General features: G+C 38.9%; 3 protein-coding genes across 4 annotated transcripts; 2 read left to right on the top strand and 1 right to left on the bottom strand.

Moving 5' to 3' along the window:
- The first annotated feature begins 397 nt into the window (after positions 1 to 397).
- Positions 398 to 6,864, top strand: LOC106952021 (transmembrane 6 superfamily member 1). Its single transcript, XM_015039865.1, has 10 exons — positions 398 to 668; positions 780 to 883; positions 1,016 to 1,113; positions 1,196 to 1,299; positions 1,379 to 1,461; positions 1,573 to 1,691; positions 3,237 to 3,341; positions 3,424 to 3,516; positions 3,599 to 3,718; positions 5,940 to 6,864. The coding sequence occupies exons 1-10, from the start codon at positions 577 to 579 to the stop codon at positions 6,129 to 6,131; spliced, it is 1,110 nt and encodes a 369-aa protein (XP_014895351.1). The 5' UTR covers positions 398 to 576; the 3' UTR covers positions 6,132 to 6,864.
- A 494-nt stretch (positions 6,865 to 7,358) lies between these two features.
- On the top strand, positions 7,359 to 12,362 carry zrsr2 (zinc finger (CCCH type), RNA-binding motif and serine/arginine rich 2). 2 transcript variants are annotated; one of them, XM_015039861.1, is made up of 11 exons: positions 7,359 to 7,631; positions 7,932 to 8,011; positions 8,099 to 8,177; positions 8,270 to 8,378; positions 8,755 to 8,841; positions 9,272 to 9,310; positions 9,484 to 9,614; positions 9,747 to 9,960; positions 10,066 to 10,121; positions 10,495 to 10,604; positions 10,702 to 12,362. In XM_015039861.1, the coding sequence occupies exons 1-11, from the start codon at positions 7,588 to 7,590 to the stop codon at positions 11,562 to 11,564; spliced, it is 1,812 nt and encodes a 603-aa protein (XP_014895347.1). In that variant the 5' UTR covers positions 7,359 to 7,587; the 3' UTR covers positions 11,565 to 12,362. The 2 variants fall into 2 exon arrangements, with proteins under 2 accessions (XP_014895347.1, XP_014895348.1); XM_015039862.1 differs by lacking the exons at positions 7,359 to 7,631; positions 7,932 to 8,011; positions 8,099 to 8,177 and having other exon boundaries at positions 8,376 to 8,394; positions 8,426 to 8,841.
- LOC106952019 (adaptor related protein complex 1 subunit sigma 2) lies at positions 12,305 to 15,507 on the bottom strand. Its single transcript, XM_015039864.1, has 5 exons — positions 15,346 to 15,507; positions 14,706 to 14,884; positions 14,159 to 14,267; positions 13,906 to 14,043; positions 12,305 to 13,349 (listed from the first exon to the last, which is right to left on the bottom strand). The coding sequence occupies exons 1-5, from the start codon at positions 15,346 to 15,348 to the stop codon at positions 13,302 to 13,304; spliced, it is 477 nt and encodes a 158-aa protein (XP_014895350.1). The 5' UTR covers positions 15,349 to 15,507; the 3' UTR covers positions 12,305 to 13,301.
- Between the last annotated feature and the right edge of the window lie 1,002 nt (positions 15,508 to 16,509).

Genomic DNA, 16,509 nt, shown 5'->3' with positions numbered 1-16,509 from the left:
GTCTGTGCATGATACATTATTGACTCAAGATTGGAATTACAGGTATCTTTTTGCTTTATGCTTTTGTTCATATTACGTAACTGCTTTGAATCATAGTGTGTAAATGTTTATTGGCCTTTCTTTATTATAAAGCGGCACTTTTGGAAATGATGCCGTGTTTGTCGATTTTTATAGTCAACAACTAGATGTCGGTGTTTCTTGTTTTTAAAAAGTATATAGTCTCACAATAATGAAAAATTAACCTGGTCGCATTGTTTCCTGCAACTGTCTGATTAGCATGAAACATGGCCGATTGTCCGCCTCACTGAGCATGAGCAGTTGTGTACGAGAGCGCCCCTTAACGTTGGTAAGAGGTAAAAAAAAAAAAGGAAAAAAAAAAAAAAAAAACAAAACTCATTCATGATCCAGAAAGACGAGAGGGACAAGACTGAGCCCGCAAGTGAGAGCAGGACTGAAAGTTTGATGACTGCAACAAAGCCCTTTTTTCCAAACATGACACAGACTAGTCGGAGACTTTTCTGGAGCTGATTTCTGTTGATTTTATTTTCTCTTCAAGAAAGCCCCAGACGTTCAACAATGAGCGCTTCTGCGGGGACGGGGGTGTTCATGCTCTCACTGATGTCCATCCCTTTCTGCTATTTATCAAATTATTTCATTTACAACAGCAGGTAAGTAAAATTCCAGCTAACTCGGTTTGGCGACTGCAAAACTGTAAATGTCTGTGTAGTGTTATTAAAATTGTTTTATTCTAAACATCAGAATGTTTGCTTAATATTCAGTGCAGAAGCTTTCTTCTTCGTTGGGTGCACAGCACTCCTCATTCTGACCACTTCAGTTCGTTTTATGCTCAAGAAGAAGGCTCCTGTTGATCCTCTTTTCTATGGTATGACTTACTTGTCTTGACTCTTAACACCTTTTCTGCTTAATATATCCACTACTTTGTTATTCATGACCACAAAATGATTATTATTATTATTATTGTTCACTAATAAACTAACTAAAGATTTCAATGCAGTGTATGCAGTGTTGGCATTCCTGAGCGTGGTGAACCTGATCATTGGGCTGGAGCAAGACAACATCATTGATGGCTTTGTGACGTTTTACCTCAAAGAGGTAAAAACCGCTGTGCGTACAGTGTGTGGCTCACAGAAATGTTTCCCCGTATAGATTTTACAGATAAATCTCTGTGTTGCAGGCAGAACCACACATTAATACAGCACATGGACATATGATTTCCTATTGGGATGGCTGTGTGCATTATCTTATGTATCTGCTTATGGTTGCTGCCATTACCTGGGGGTATGACCTGTCCATCCAAGTGTGTGTCGATACATGTGGTTCCGGCAGTAATAACAGCGGTCTTGTATGGTTTGTGCAGGGACAGTTACCGAGCGATTGGACTGTACTGGATGGGTTCTTTTGTCATGCGCACCATGGTCTACATTCTTGGGAACGCTGTGGGTAAGAATACCAAAAATAATAGGGGTATCTTTAGATGAGCAACTCTTAATTCTCAAGTGAGTCTGTGTTTCTCACAGTGATACGTTATCTTGTTATGTCTATTTTTTCCAGGAAAATATGGTAGCCAAGTCACTCCTCTCTTCGTCCTCCACATGCTTTATATCTCAGTGTCTGTTTGGGCTTGTTTCCGGATCTTTAGTCAACCCTCTACACACGATGCCCAGTTAACGGTAAGTTACCGGATTCCTCTGCACATCCTCAATTATTCTACATGCGGTGCTGCTTTTGACTCACTTGAACAGATGACTTGAGTCGTCTGCTACAGTCAAATCTCATCGTGTACTCTTTATCACAACTTCTGCTAAATACTCTCCGCATACGATATAAGACACAGAAGTAAACGTTTCCAGAAAGCAGACTGATTCACCACAACATTCATCAACATCAGCATTTCACTGTAGTTCCAAGTGAAAAAAACACACTACTGGGGTAGAAAATGAATGTTATAGGCTGCTAAACAATTAAACTCCACTGCAGTTAATCCTTTTTGTAGTGTAAAATAGTTTATACCAATGACTTCTGCCTCCGGCTGTCTGTGAAGACACAAGGAGTAAATTCTGTGGTCAAAATAATATTGTAGGACTTTTAGGGTTAACCAATCAAAGGCAAAAAAACGATTTTTGCCTTTGATTTTTCAAAAAACCCACCAAACCCACGCAGAATGTGAATAAATAACAGATTTCAAAGGGTTAGCTTGGATTTTTATGAAGTGTGGTTATTAGTTCCTCAGTGATTCTTTTGCACATTGGAAACAAAACCTACAAGTTTATTGAGTTCTTGGCAGAACTAAAGAGAAGTCGAATCTGATCTGGAGGGAGCGATGGAAAACACGGGGTAATTAAGTTCCAGGGATAAACATTCAGGGAAATGGTGCTAATTATAACATATAGGCATTACATTGCCTCAAAATTAATTACACATGGAAAAACTATGATTCTCAGACTCAGCTGTAACAATCTGAACATAAATGTGAGGCAGATTTGTGCTCGTAATGTGAATCTCTGTCTGAAATAAGTGGTCAAAATGAGAATAGGCTATATCGCAAATTTCTTTCACATGCTGACTTTGTCTTATAAAAAGCAACACTTTAGCATTTCTGACACAAAAATAAAAGACAAAGGAAACAGAAGCAGTTTAAAATGAACTTTTATTTCTGCACATTTTCACTCCAAACTTAAAAATACAAACAGCAAGAACATGTCTGTAGCTAACAGCCTCTATAACAAGGAACAGCAAAGCCCTGCCACCCACTCTGTTAATAAGTGGGAATAATAATAATAATAATAATAATAATAATAATAATAATACATTTAATTGAAGATTAAATTCTTCCAGGTCATCATACTTATCTTAAACCTCTAATTTAGTAAGCACTGATGACTGCAGATTTATACTTCCATTGGTTAATTCATATTATTAAGGAAAATAGAACCAAATTGACAGGTTTTGCTCATATGTAAAAAATGCTTAGTTATTTTTATATCTGAACCTAAATATAACAACCTATACACCCATTATGTGTATAGATCCTACTCCAGAAAATAAGAGTACAAATTGCTGATGTAACTTTTTCATCAACGGCTCTGATCTCAGTGGTGATCTTTGGTCATTTTGGTCATTTTCTCTCAATGATGAAGACAGCAAAGTGCATTAAGCTGTAGATGCTCATGTCAGGAGCACAGACAGCTGAAAACCAGTTGAATGTCATTTTTCAGAGCATTCAGGAATCACAGCGGACAAACGTGCTCCAGAGACCTCTGGATTTGCTGTTTATCGTCTGCCTCATCCCAGCTTTGGCCTTTTGTGTCTTCAGAGGCTTGGTAAGAAACTGTGAAAGGATCAACAAGTGTAAATCCTGGACTGATGAAATGATTCATCAGTGGCCCGTGTTTGTTTTTGAAGGTCGTTCTGGACTGTCCCAGTAAATGGTGTGAGTACTACACCCAGCAGTTTGAGCCGTACCTAAAAGATCCCTCCGCCTACCCCAAAGTCCAGGTAACTCAGTGACATGAAATATGATAAAACATCGTCCAAACACATCTCGATTAATGTCTTAAACTGCATTCACATTCCCCAGATGCTAGTGAGCATGCTGTATTCTGGACCCTACTACATCATCGCCCTGTATGGGTTGTTGGTCCCAGGATGTGAATGGGTGCCAGATCTGACTCTTGTGCACTCAGGTGCTCTGGCTCAGGTAGGTAACACTGATCATTTTGAGGACAGCTGGAAGTAGTAACTTGTTTGCACACACAGAGGATTTCAAAAGTGTTATTATCTTTTATTTTCATTTCATGTTACAAACACAAACAGTCAGGCATTTTGATGGATTTTATGTGAGAGACCAACAGAAAGTATTCAAGAATACTTAAAGACATTCTAATAAATAGATAATAACTATTTATTATCTCCACAAATCTGGTCTTTATGGAAGAGCAGTAAGAAAACAATCATTTAACAATCATTGCTAAAGTTGGTCACAAACCTTGTGGGGAACACACCAAACATTTGGAAGAAGTAGGTCAGATGAGAAAAATCTAACTTTTTGGTCCACAACCAAATGCTGTGTGGTGGAAATCTAATGCTGCACATCACCCTTAAAGCATCCCCATGGAGAAACATGGCGGTAGCAGTGTTATGCTGTGTTGATGCAAAGAAGCTGGTCAGTTTTGTTGAACAGACAAAATCGACAATAAACGACTTAATTTTGTTCACCCCACTTGACCCTTTAGTAAAAATAGACAAAACCAGCCGGAAGAAACATCTTATTTCCTTAAACAGATCACCTAAAAGTGAATGTATTGCAGAGGTTATGTGGCAATAGAGTTGGGCAGCCTCTCACTTTATTTACAGGCTATTTATGGAGGTTGTGTAAAAGATTTAAGTTGAGCAAATAGGAAGTCTTCAACTGCCACATTTGTGAATGTTACTGAAAGGGCTACAACTATCCACCTTTAATCAGGGTGTTTTTTTTTTATTGTATCCGTTTCTGTGTTAAGTTTGTGTCTTCATATAAAATAGTGAGTTAATATGTCAGTGTAATAGTTTTGGCCTTATTACACAGAGGTGCAAGAGTTCTATGGGAAAAGGAAAGGATTTTGACCAGATGCCAGAAAAAGAGTGACTTCATGGTGACATTTTGGTTACTCTTTAACTTTTTCTACTTTAATGTTTCTGGACTCATTGACTTGTTCTTTGGTGAATTAACCAGTGAGCACCATAGAGACATCTATTCATATCTAAAATTGGAACGCTGTGAAGATTGGCGGCAGCAGCTAGTGCACCACTCTCATCTCCGCCGTACAAAGCAGCTATTGTGTTTGAGCTCCAAGCCGCCACGTCACTCAGCAGTGGGACTAAGGGCAGAAGGTGACTTCAGACCGAGAGGAATGGTGGTATTGGTGGTATTCACTTAAATGTCAACTGTTCAGCGGGGGCTATAAAAAGGAGCACTGATGGTCCCGAAGGCCTGGTTGCTATGAAACACGTCCATTTTCAGTAGCTTAATTAGAAAAGATGACAGGGAGGGTTTAGTTACATTTCAAATTATTTGGGGGTATGTCAACAACGACACGTCTAGATCCAATGGCTTACTAACAGAAAATATTAGCTGTAATTACATCATCTTCTCCTGTTGTGTTAACCCTTCATTTCACATGGAAAACATAGACTGTGCTGAAGTTTAATATGTGGCAATACTGAAAAGAAAATACTGGACCCCAGGCTTCCCATATAATTATGATTTATGACAATGCCATATTAATTCCATTTTTAAAGCATTTTTTATATTATAAAAAATACTTTTCAAATCCAGTTTTCAGCCTCACCAAATCACTTGGAAGATACATCTGGTCAGTGATGCATTCGAAACTTTCATCAGATCTCAGTTCAATGTTGCATTTTGTTATGATTTAAAAAAAAAAAAACATACTGATTGAAAGTTCAGGATAATTTTCTTTGAGATGCACTACATTGGGTCAAGTCTCACTTGCCAGTAAGAAGAACTATTTAGTGTCATATGGCGCCTATAAATTCAAATAGCACAGATGGTGTTCCTCAAGGTTTCATTCTCAGCCCACTGTTTAAAAAAATATCTGCTTTCTTTGGAAGGAGTGTATCCGCATCCCATGTCTAGACTTTCCAGTGTTTGCCCTTTCTGCCATAAAAAACTCTTTTGTTAAACATATCAGGTTATAATGACAATGATTCTGGACATTGTGTTTTTTTTGTTGTTTGTTTTTTGACTGGTTTTTGAAAAGGCAACAGCATTTATAAATCTCGTTTGCTTTAACTTTGCCTTTTACGTCCTTAAATGTCTCAAGTTTCATGTAATTCTTTTAAAGTCCTAGCAGTATGTCCCTGCTTGTTCCTCGCTGTAACTTATCTCTCATTTCGTCCTTTTCTGCTCTGTTTTACAGGCCCAGTTCTCTCACATTGGTGCATCCCTTCACACACGGACACCGTTCTCTTACAGAGTACCGGCTGACAGTCAGCCTGTCTTCTTGCTTGTTAATGTCCTGTATGCTCTTGTGCCTCATGCTCTGTGCTACCGTTGCTGCACGCAACCAGCCTTCTTCCTCAAGCCAAAGGGAGCAAAAAAAAAACAATGACTCTGCACCTCTGAAACAGACGAGGCACACTACAGAGTGCAAGGATGCCTTTAAAAACGCCAGAATAACTTGCAAAGCCCTGATTTATATTTGCATTTACCCACAGTTTCTGGTTTTGGAGCTGGGGTCCCTCCACCCTCTTTAAAGTGTGTGCTAAACAGAAAACTGAATCGGTGCCATGTCTGGTAGTTCATGCTGTAAATGTGAAGAAGTGTATTTTGTGTAGTTAAAAACATGTTTGTGGTTTTTAAACTATTTGTCATAATATATTCTGTGTTTTTGTCTACCTAAGTATTTGCTTTATGGGCTTAAGATTTGAATTGGCAAAAAAATAATTTGTGTATTTGTGTCTTTCCATTTAAATCCAATTCTCAATATAATTCAGAACTACTTGCTGATGCATTCCTTGCAAATACCACATTATCACCTCAATATGGAAAAAAACACACAGATTTATGGACAACTTCAATGCAATGATGTTCAAATGCTACTTTATCTATTGATTTAAATTAAAATGGACTTGTTTCCCATTGTTTTAAAAAAATGGACAGGAACATATATTTTTTAGCTCTGATGTCTTTTTGTTTGCATAAATTCTACATGTCCATCCAAAGTCAGTCACTATAATGACTGTATTCCCCAGAGCAATCTTTTAAATGATTGAATTGGTCAAATAACTGTTGTGGGCAGGTTTTTGTAAAAATAAATATTTGATAAATTGCAGATTTTTAAACATTTGTGTGTGTGTGTGTGTGTGTGTGTGTGTGTGTGTTCATTGTAAAGTATTTTGATGGCAAATAAACAGTGCAAGATAAGAATATAAATGGGATTTTATGAGAATAACTACTGAAAACATTATTTTTTATTTAAAATGCTTAAATGATTATTTTGTTTATTTATTCTTTGGATGATAAAAAAGGAAATACTTTCCAGAGCCTCTTTCTGTCATTTGCACATGATTCTGCCTGCTCTGATTTTTGGAGAGTAGAAACAGTAAAACATAATTTTTTTTTGACTATACTAAGTGAATGAGAGGGAAATACTAATTATAAGACTTCATAAAAATAAGTTGTAATCAGAAATGAAAAAAAATCAACTGATTTAATTTTGGAGTTATTTATAGTGTAGGATTAGAGCCACTGCATATTTTAATATTATGTGGTTTATTTGGTATCAGTGACATAGTGGTTTACTCCAAGCCAGTTGGTGGCGGTAAAGCACCACAAGGTTGCTTACAAACCGCCAACAAACGAGAAAGAAGAAGAAGACTAGTTCGCCTGTAGCCAACAGACATTGAATAATCGCATTTCTTTTCATTGTACAATTACGTACATATTATGATTATACTAGCTAAGGCCTTGATAAAAACTCGCAGCTTAATCAGGGAGAATATTAAAACCCGTTCTAAAATAGAGTTGTTTGCTAACGTTAGCTTAGCTAGCAGCTGCTAGCTTCAATGGCAGCCTCCACTACTCCTCTTGTCTCTACTTCTACATTAAGGTTTGAAACTCTACTTCTTTTATCTTGTTAAAATAAGTAGTAAATAAAAGCTAAATTGTAAACACAAGTCGACCAGTTATTTAAATAAAAACTATCGCTGCCCTGGACCGGGCAATTTTCAAAAGCACGTTGAAGCATGTCGGTTGTCATCACCCTGTTCATGCAGTCCATCAACATAGGAATATATCATCTAGTCAATTCTTTCCAGCAGAGTCGAGCCTACTGTCTCTACGGCTCTTCTATTACAGCTGTGTGGTGTATTTATGCTACTGTTTTGTTGCTGTTTTTTTACACTTACAGTCAGAAGCAGCGAAGAGTTGCACAGAGGAAGGAGAGAAGAAGACGCAAACGACAAGCTCTTGCTCAAGCCAGAGAATGTGGTACAAACCCTATTAAGACTTACTGACAACATACATTTCGTCGTTGCCTTGATGGGAGTCTCTGAGTCTCTTGTTGCTTTATTGTAGAATTGAAAAATGACGCTGAAGAAGAGGGTGAGGTGAATGAAGGAGATAGTGAGGGGGACAAGGCTGCTGAGGATGAAAGGTAGGTCAACACTTCTGTCTCTGGTGTCCTGCAGCTGCCAAAAACTTCAGTAAATCAGTCCTCAACTGTATCCTGTGTTTATTTTTTTCCAGACAGCGACAACATGAAGAGTGGCTGGAAAGAGAGAGGCTGGCTCAGGAGGAATTCAGGCTGAGGACAGAGAGGGAGGAAGCTGCAAGGAAAAGAAAAGAGGAGGAGGAGGTAATTTCCTGATGAGGTAGAGGAGGAGGAGGTAATTTCCTGTTGAGGTAGAAAGGAAGAAGCTAAGTTGCCAGTTTGCACAAATTTGTTGCTGTCAGAAAACGCATTCGTTGTTTTTTTCTCTCCTTTTTCCACCATATTTGAACAATAAATAAGTTGGGCTTAGAACTATTTTCCTGGCAGAAAACGGTAATATTTCCCATTGCTTTTTTTTTGTTGTTTTGCTATGTTATATACAATAAATGTGACTTGTGCAGTTTATTTTGCACCCGTCAAACACAAATTCTGTGGATACTGGTGAGCGAACGGGCAAAATGGATAAGCGATCTATGTCATAGATGCAGACTTCAAATGGTCACTGTTCTTGAATTCACAGCGAATGATAAGGGAGGAATGGGAGGCCCAACAGAGGAGAGAAGAAGAGGAAAAGGAGCAGAAGCAGCGGGAGAAGCGCGACAGAGAGGTGAAACGGACTCCAGGAGGATAGAAAATTAAAGCAATATATCCTCGGCTGCTAACTTATCAAAAAAAATAAATACAATAAGTTCATCAGATGAACAGATTTTTGCTCTGTGAATGATTATTACTTTTCCTTGACTTTGTGGCACAAGCAACCATCATGTTCCTTACCTAAGACACACTCAAAGAGAAAAAAAAAGCTTACACCTTCAGCTTGCACATCAAGAATGTATCTTTTACTTTGTGTGGGACTGTATGTAAAATTGATTGATACATCTGTAAGTTTCCTTGATATCTTGGGTGATTTTTTTAAAAAAATTTTTTGTGTGCCTGTCAGGCTTTGTGAATGAACTCTTAACCCCCGATAACAGATATGCTGCAGTATGTTGACGTCTTCACGTTTTTCACAAATCGTGTGTTTAAAACATTTGTAGGAGGCCGTTCAGAAAAGGTTGGATGAAGCCGAGAATCAGGTAAAAACAAAACATATGTGTCACTTAAAAGAGCAGGAAACCTTTTGTATCTGTAGGAGACAGAAAATGTGGTATTTAATCCAGGGTCAGCTCTTTTTGCTACTGAAGACTCAAAGCTGAAATGTGTCTTTTGACTTCCTAGGTAGATCATATGTTTGTTTGTTTTGTTTTAGCTGGAAAATGGAGGACCGTGGATGAATCCCGAGGCTCCGGCAATGACGAACTCGGAAAACTTCGGAACAGAGCGAGACGTTGCCAACTGCCCTTTTTTCCTGAAGACGGGAGCATGCCGATTTGGAGACAGGTTCTGTTTGTGTCTTTTTATTTATTTTAAAAATATAGCATATCAGTTAAATCTAAAATATATTGCCAGTAATACTTTACCTGAACGGACTATTCTTTGTAATTGTTCATTTATTTCAATCCGTAAGCGCAGGTGTTCTCGGAAGCACATCTATCCGACTTCCAGCCCGACCCTGCTGGTCCGCGGTATGTTCAAGACGTTTGGGATGGAGGAGTCGCGGCGGGACGATTACGACATGGATGCCTGTTTGGAGCACAGCGAGGAGGAGCTGCTGGAGTCTTTCCTCGAGTTTTACCACGACGTTCTGCCGGAGTTCAAGAGCATCGGCAAAGTGGTGCAGTTCAAGGTGACGGGAGACAAGAGTGTTCACTGAAAATGTATTTAATGGTCTGAAAACCAGATTTTTTTAGTTATTGTAGTTTGTAACGTACGCTGATCATTCTTCTCTTAGGTCTGCTGCAATCATGAACCACATCTGAGAGGGAATGTTTACGTTCAGTTTGACACGTAAGTTACTCGTTTTGTCTTTCCAAGCTGCTTAATTCTGCTTTTTGTTGAGATTTTATGCGATATAGTGCACAGAATAAGTGATAATTGTGAAGTGGAAAGAAAATTATACCTGGCTTCAAAATCTAAAAAGTATGGCGTGTATTTATATTCAACTCTCTGTGTCAACACTTTGTTGAACCTCTTTGTTGAGCCGTATCCCAAAAGCCTATCAGTTTGCGGGTTACTAGATGTTTGTTTTTTCCATTCTTCTTTTATGTCAGACTTGATCTAGAATAAAACATGTTAAATTTGCGGCTGTGAAGACAATTCGTTAAAAAGCTCAAGTGGTATGAAGCCATTACATGTCCTGTTGTCTTGGCTTCGTGCCCAGAGAGGAGCTGTGCAAAGAGGCCTTTGTGAAGTTCAATGGGAGGTGGTATGCAGGCCGGCAGCTTCAGTGTGAGATCTGTCCTGTTACACGGTGGAAGAACGCCATATGTGGTGAGCTAGCTTTCACGTGTCTCCCTAAGGACGGAGAAACAACATTCGTTTCAGTGCGTTGACTGTTTCATGATTTTTTTTTTTCCTCTCTCGTTAGGACTGTTTGACAGACAGAAGTGCCCTAAAGGCAAAAACTGTAACTTTCTGCACGTATTTCGAAACCCGAGCAACGAATTCTGGGAGGCCGACAGGGACCTCCAGATGTCCCCCGATCGCAGCATCAGGGGGAGTCGCAGGGCCGAGTGGCATTCGGAGCGCCACAGGGAGCGACCGTGGAGGCAGCGCCGCTGCAGCCGGAGCCCGGCAAGATCAGAGCGATCCCACAGACGGTGGGAGGACGACCGGGAGAGGAGCAGGAGCAGAGAGAGGAGGACGTCCCACCAGCGCAGAGAAGACAGGTGGTCTTCTAGATCGCGACACAGCGACAGGAGGACGGACCGGCGCCGGAGCAGGAGTAGGAGCAAGAGTAGGGACAGATCAAGGAGCAGAAGCAGAGACAGAGAGCAGCGTAGAGATAAAGAGGGGGAGAATAAATACAGAGACAGAGGTGATGTCGGCGAACCTCAAAGAGAAACGAGGGAGAGATCAAGAAGCACAAGTAGAGAAAGAAAGAGACACAAAGAAAGCAGAGAAAGAAGCCCAAAGATATCAGAGAAAAGTCTTTCTGATGGTACAAAACCCCACCGTCATCACAAACGCTCCAAAAAAAGCAAGAAGAGCAAAAAGAAACACAAAAAGAAAAGGCTCTCATCTGAAAAGACACATTCCTCCACGGAATCTGGAAGTGAGAAAGACTCAGAAGAAGAGACTTCAACACAAAGTCTGAGTGGAGGCCTTAAAGAAGAAGAAGAGGGAACTCAGGAAAAATGTGCTGGTCAGAACGATTTGGATTCGGAGGTGAAAATCGAGGCCTCTGCTGAAATCAAGACTGAACCGACAGAAAACGGGGACATTTCTTAATTTCGTCTTTAAAATCAGTCATTCACTGCTAGCATCATCAGAATAAGTAGTGTAAACATCAATACCGTAAACATTTCATGGATGCTTCATGGATTAAGTAATATCTTTCTGGTGAAGGCTTTTTACAGACTCTGTGTTGTTCAGATTATGTTATGAAATGGTCAAATATATTTCATAACACAATTCAGACAGCTTTTTAAGCGCGGCTTAGCTCGTAGACACGTGAATAACTTGGATACATTTTAAAATAAATGCTTGGTATTGGGATTTGAAGCACTTCCTGGCTCTTCAGTAGAAAGAAAAACATCAGAATTGGTTGTCCTTGAATACATTTATTGTTTCAGATTTAAGAAAAACTGTTGGCAGTGTTAAATATAAAACAAGTCATTCAGCTCAAATCAAGGATGGTTTTGTTCAAATAATGGGGTTGAGACTGCAGAAAAGAAACACGCATTGGCTAAGATGAGCATCCATCTTGTTCTTCTGCATTAAACACCTGTTTGGATATCTTTGCATCTCGTATGCTCATAATTACTATTCCACAAAGTTTACGTAGTTGTGAGATAGGAATATAAAATACAGTCATCTGTAATCAAATAGTGCCCACATACTTTGTTAGAGGTCCCTTTTTTATGGCATTCTCTTTTAGACGCCATTAAGAAGGTTAAACACAGTGTTCTTTGGTCACAGGTGAGTCGAAGAACGAACCAAACCTTTTATCAGTGGTTATGAAGCTGTTATTTTTAAGTCACTATCCTGTCCTGAAGACTTGGAGAAGAGACCCAGTGAAGATTGATCACAGAAATGTAACATATTTCACTTTGAACCCTTTCATAAAGGAGATATGATGATCCATACTCGTGACGAAAACAGCAATACAGAGAACAGAAAGCTTAGCGAGCCGCTGCAAAATCAAAGACCACAAAGTCCCAACATATGTAAACGGTTCATATCTGTGAAAAGTCCAAATGAACACAGAAAACAATACTGATGCTGTGATCTACACAGGTACAAAGGGTACTGAAATACTGACCTAAGTTGGTGCCTCATACTACAGGAATACTTTACAACAGAGTGTCTGCATTTTATCTAAAAAACAAAACAAAACAAATGGCACAAAATGGGAACTTCTCATGTTCTTTGAGACAAGCATTTAAACCCAACAAATGCATTTTAGTATAAGATTTATTACCAAGACTGCACATGCAGTGGTCAAATGATTTTAAACCACACCCTCCCCAAAGTTTGCTGAATTGAGTTACTTTGCTTTAGTGAAAACCGAAAGGACCAGGACTTTGTAACGGCGAACAATTTGTACAGCCGAGGATTCAGAAAACGACTAAAGAACAGCTTTTCGCTGCGTTAACCTTCCTGGTGTTTGTAGTATGCAAGAGGCACCAGCAGCACTTAAAAAGTCTTAATTACTAATTGTGCAAACAATGATCAAAGGAGGATCTAAACATGCTGGAGTTGTGATGTTAGTGCTACATTTTCTCTGTTGAGTTAAGAGGTTGGGAGAAACACTATGGGATACTTTACGGGAAGTCGGGACAGCGGAGACACACAAACACTACATTTGGCACCACACTGAATGATCGTTACAGTACAGAGCAGTACAATGATGCTGATTACATACATACAACACCGACACTGGACAGGAAAGGACACAAAGACGTGGATGTGGACAGATCTGCATCTGTGGGTCGCAGCAAGAAGCGGCGGCGGCGGCGGCGTGATCTATGTCAGCCCGATTTCTTCCAACACGCTCCGCGGTGCCTCGGCTTCCTGCAGGGGAGAAACAAAAACATATCTTCTGCATTTCTACTGTGAGTGTAATTAATAGTAATAACCATGCGGGCCTTCATAGTGAGCCACGACAACAACAGCGTCGCATGCTTTGCTAAAAATAAAAATCACTGAGACGGGAATCTGTCAACTTGAAGTGGCCGTAGCCGGACACCACCACAAACAGGCGGGGCGTCGAGGAGGAGGGGGAGGTTTAATTCAAGAGCCGCAGGCTTAGAATAAACAGATGGCAGCAGGTGCAGATGGCTGCACATTGGAAAATGCAATGCGTCAACATGCCACAGCGACCCTTCTGTTTGGTTCACTGCCAAGGGAAATTCTTTTAATAGATACACAAAGAATTTCTACAAGGTAATGACTAGAGGTTTCTTCTTCGTGGAAAGAATTTCTAGTTACAAACTTTAATGATGGGGATTTCCTTAAAGCGAAGCAAACCTTTTATTGTTAGAAGTCAATTTTGCACTTCTAATTTGCTAAATCATCTTTTGCTTCGAATGTCCACGTGTTACTGGACCCGTTCAAATAGCGATCGTACCTCCTGCAGCAGGTCGGCCTGCTCGATGGCCTTCAGCACGTTCTTCTTGGAGGTTTCCTGAGCTTCTCCGCCCAGCAGGAACTCATCCAGGATGAAGTAGGCCTTCTCAAAGTTGAAGATGATATCCAGCTCACACACCTGTGTGGGAATGGCATGGCAGAGATATATAATAATAATAATAATAATAAAAGATACAAAGGACACTTTGTTTCTTACAGTAACAGGATTTCATCATTGTGTTTGTGTGACTCACACTGCCAAAATATTTGTCCAGTAGCTCCACATATCTGTGAATAATTTCCAGAGTGATCAGCTCATTATCCTGATCCTCGACAGCACAGCAGAAATACAGACTGGCATATCTAGAAAAAAAACCCAAAACAAAACAATGAAGGCAGGAAATGCAACAGTGACATTTGGAAAAGATTTAGTTAGCCTTTTATTGTTTTTTTTCCACAGCTTAAAGGAATGTGTCAATGCTGGAGTAATTTTTGCTCAATCCAAAGAACTGATTTACAATATTTAGAGGTTTTGCATATACAAAATGTAAAAACAGAACATATTGAAACACAATAAACTAGACTGAAATTATAAAAGCGTGTCCAAGTAGTCCCTGTATAAAACGACAATACAGCACTACTGTTTAGTGAAAGTACTTTTGTTTACCTTACATACTGAATTAGAAGACACTGGCGTTAAGGTTTATAGATATAAAAATAGAACTTTTGATACTAAATCGCAACAACAGTTGGGACCTGTTATGTAAAAATTTTTTTTTTTTTTTTTTTTACATCATCTACCTTTTGTACACAATCTTGAGGTCTCTCCATTCCAGGAAGCTGCACATCTTAGGCTTCCTGGCTAGTATGGTCTGGACCAGATCCCTGGAGATCTTCTTCCTCTCCTTGTCAGACAGAGGGACATACCATTTCTGAAGCCGCAGCTTCCCCTGCCGGCTGAACAGCAGCATGAACTGCATCTGAGGGGTTAAGATCCATGGATGAGACAAGCATGAATCATAATCGGTGAGAGACATTGAGGCAAATGTAACCGAACGGTGGATGGGGGGATTTTTTGAATTATTATTATTTTAGGTTTAAACTCACAAACCACAATATATAGTATAAAACGAACGAAAAACATTTATGTGACAGAAAAACTCATTTGTCGCAATAAGTTGAAATGTGCTAGTTGCAGGAAATGAATGATATGTTAACAATAACAATATGACACTAAAATTTTTATCAAATTTGGACCACATCTTGTACATTGTTCGCCTTGGGGGCTTTTGCTTTACGTTTTATTGGCTCGCATCAGCTAATGTCGCTCTTAATTGCCTGATTTTAAAATCAACACCACGTTACCTGACATTTGCGCCCCCCTCCTGCGACGATTATCTAGTTACAACACAAACAAGATGGCAAAGACAAGATTCGTTACCATTGGAATTGACCTTCCAGTTAGAGACTTGACCGGCTGCAGCTTCAGAAAATTAAGGCTCAACACATAATCAAAACAAGACGAGAGAGGTTTCTATAGCTTAGCTTCCCGTTCAGCCTGATGCTAAACTGCCTAGCGGATACTGTTGACACACCAGCTGCGCTGTGATTGGCTGGAAAAGTCACGGCTCTACAATTTGATTGGTTCTGAGGTTCCGTTAGTCATGACGTTAATGTGGAACTGAGGATAACTACTGACTGCTGTGGCTGAAAGTTTACTGTGTACTTAATTTCGCTTCTCTTTGTTTAGTAACGATAGCATTTATAACTAAAACTAGGAGAAATACTTTGAGAGAACAATTATGAAAGTAAAAGGTAATTATACAAGAAATAGACGTTACTCTTAAGCTACAAAGACATTATTCAAAATGTCTTTGTTATGACAACTTGACATTAACCAAGAAATCATTACTGATATAAATTTGTTAAGTATTACTGATTGCACTTTAAAAATGAGGTAACTTTATGTTATTAAAGGTAAAGTTTAAACAGTAATGATTTCTTAGTTAATGTCAAGTTGTCATAACAAAGGCATTTTGAATCATGTCAACTTTGTATTAAAAGTGTCATAATTTACCGAATGACGCTTTATGACAACAGTCATAAATATTCATGAAGACTTATTGATGTTCATGACAGGTTTTTATGACAGTGTCATGACAGTCTTATTCAACCCCCTTCAAATAAAGTGTTACCGAATTCTTTCACGGTTGGCAACTATGGAAGTCTTTGACATCTTTGTGAAGGAATGTTGGTCCTGTCCTCTTTACAGAATTATCTTTACACTGAACTGTGGTGTCAAGTTTCAGTAGTCATTCAACAAATATATTGATAAAAATACAAATATTTGTATGTGTTACCATTTAAATAAGATATATTAACCAAAATTAATGCATGCATAAGTTCTTATTTAAATATTGACATTTAATTTTAATTTGATTTAATCATTACATTTTCTATTTAATTCAGCATATGTATGTAGCTTATTTCGTTATTTTTAATGCATTAAAAATAATATATATGTGCTATTTAAACTAGCACATATATGAATTTTAATTTAGCAAAAACGATCGATTTATATGCACTGTGACACTTTTGGCCCTCG

The sequence above is a fragment of the Poecilia latipinna genome, unplaced genomic scaffold (assembly GCF_001443285.1).
Source record: "Poecilia latipinna isolate Pla-1442-1.1 unplaced genomic scaffold, P_latipinna-1.0 Scaffold488, whole genome shotgun sequence".
Taxonomy (NCBI): Eukaryota; Metazoa; Chordata; class Actinopteri; order Cyprinodontiformes; family Poeciliidae; genus Poecilia; species Poecilia latipinna.
This window is presented reverse-complemented; position numbering and strand designations above follow the sequence as displayed.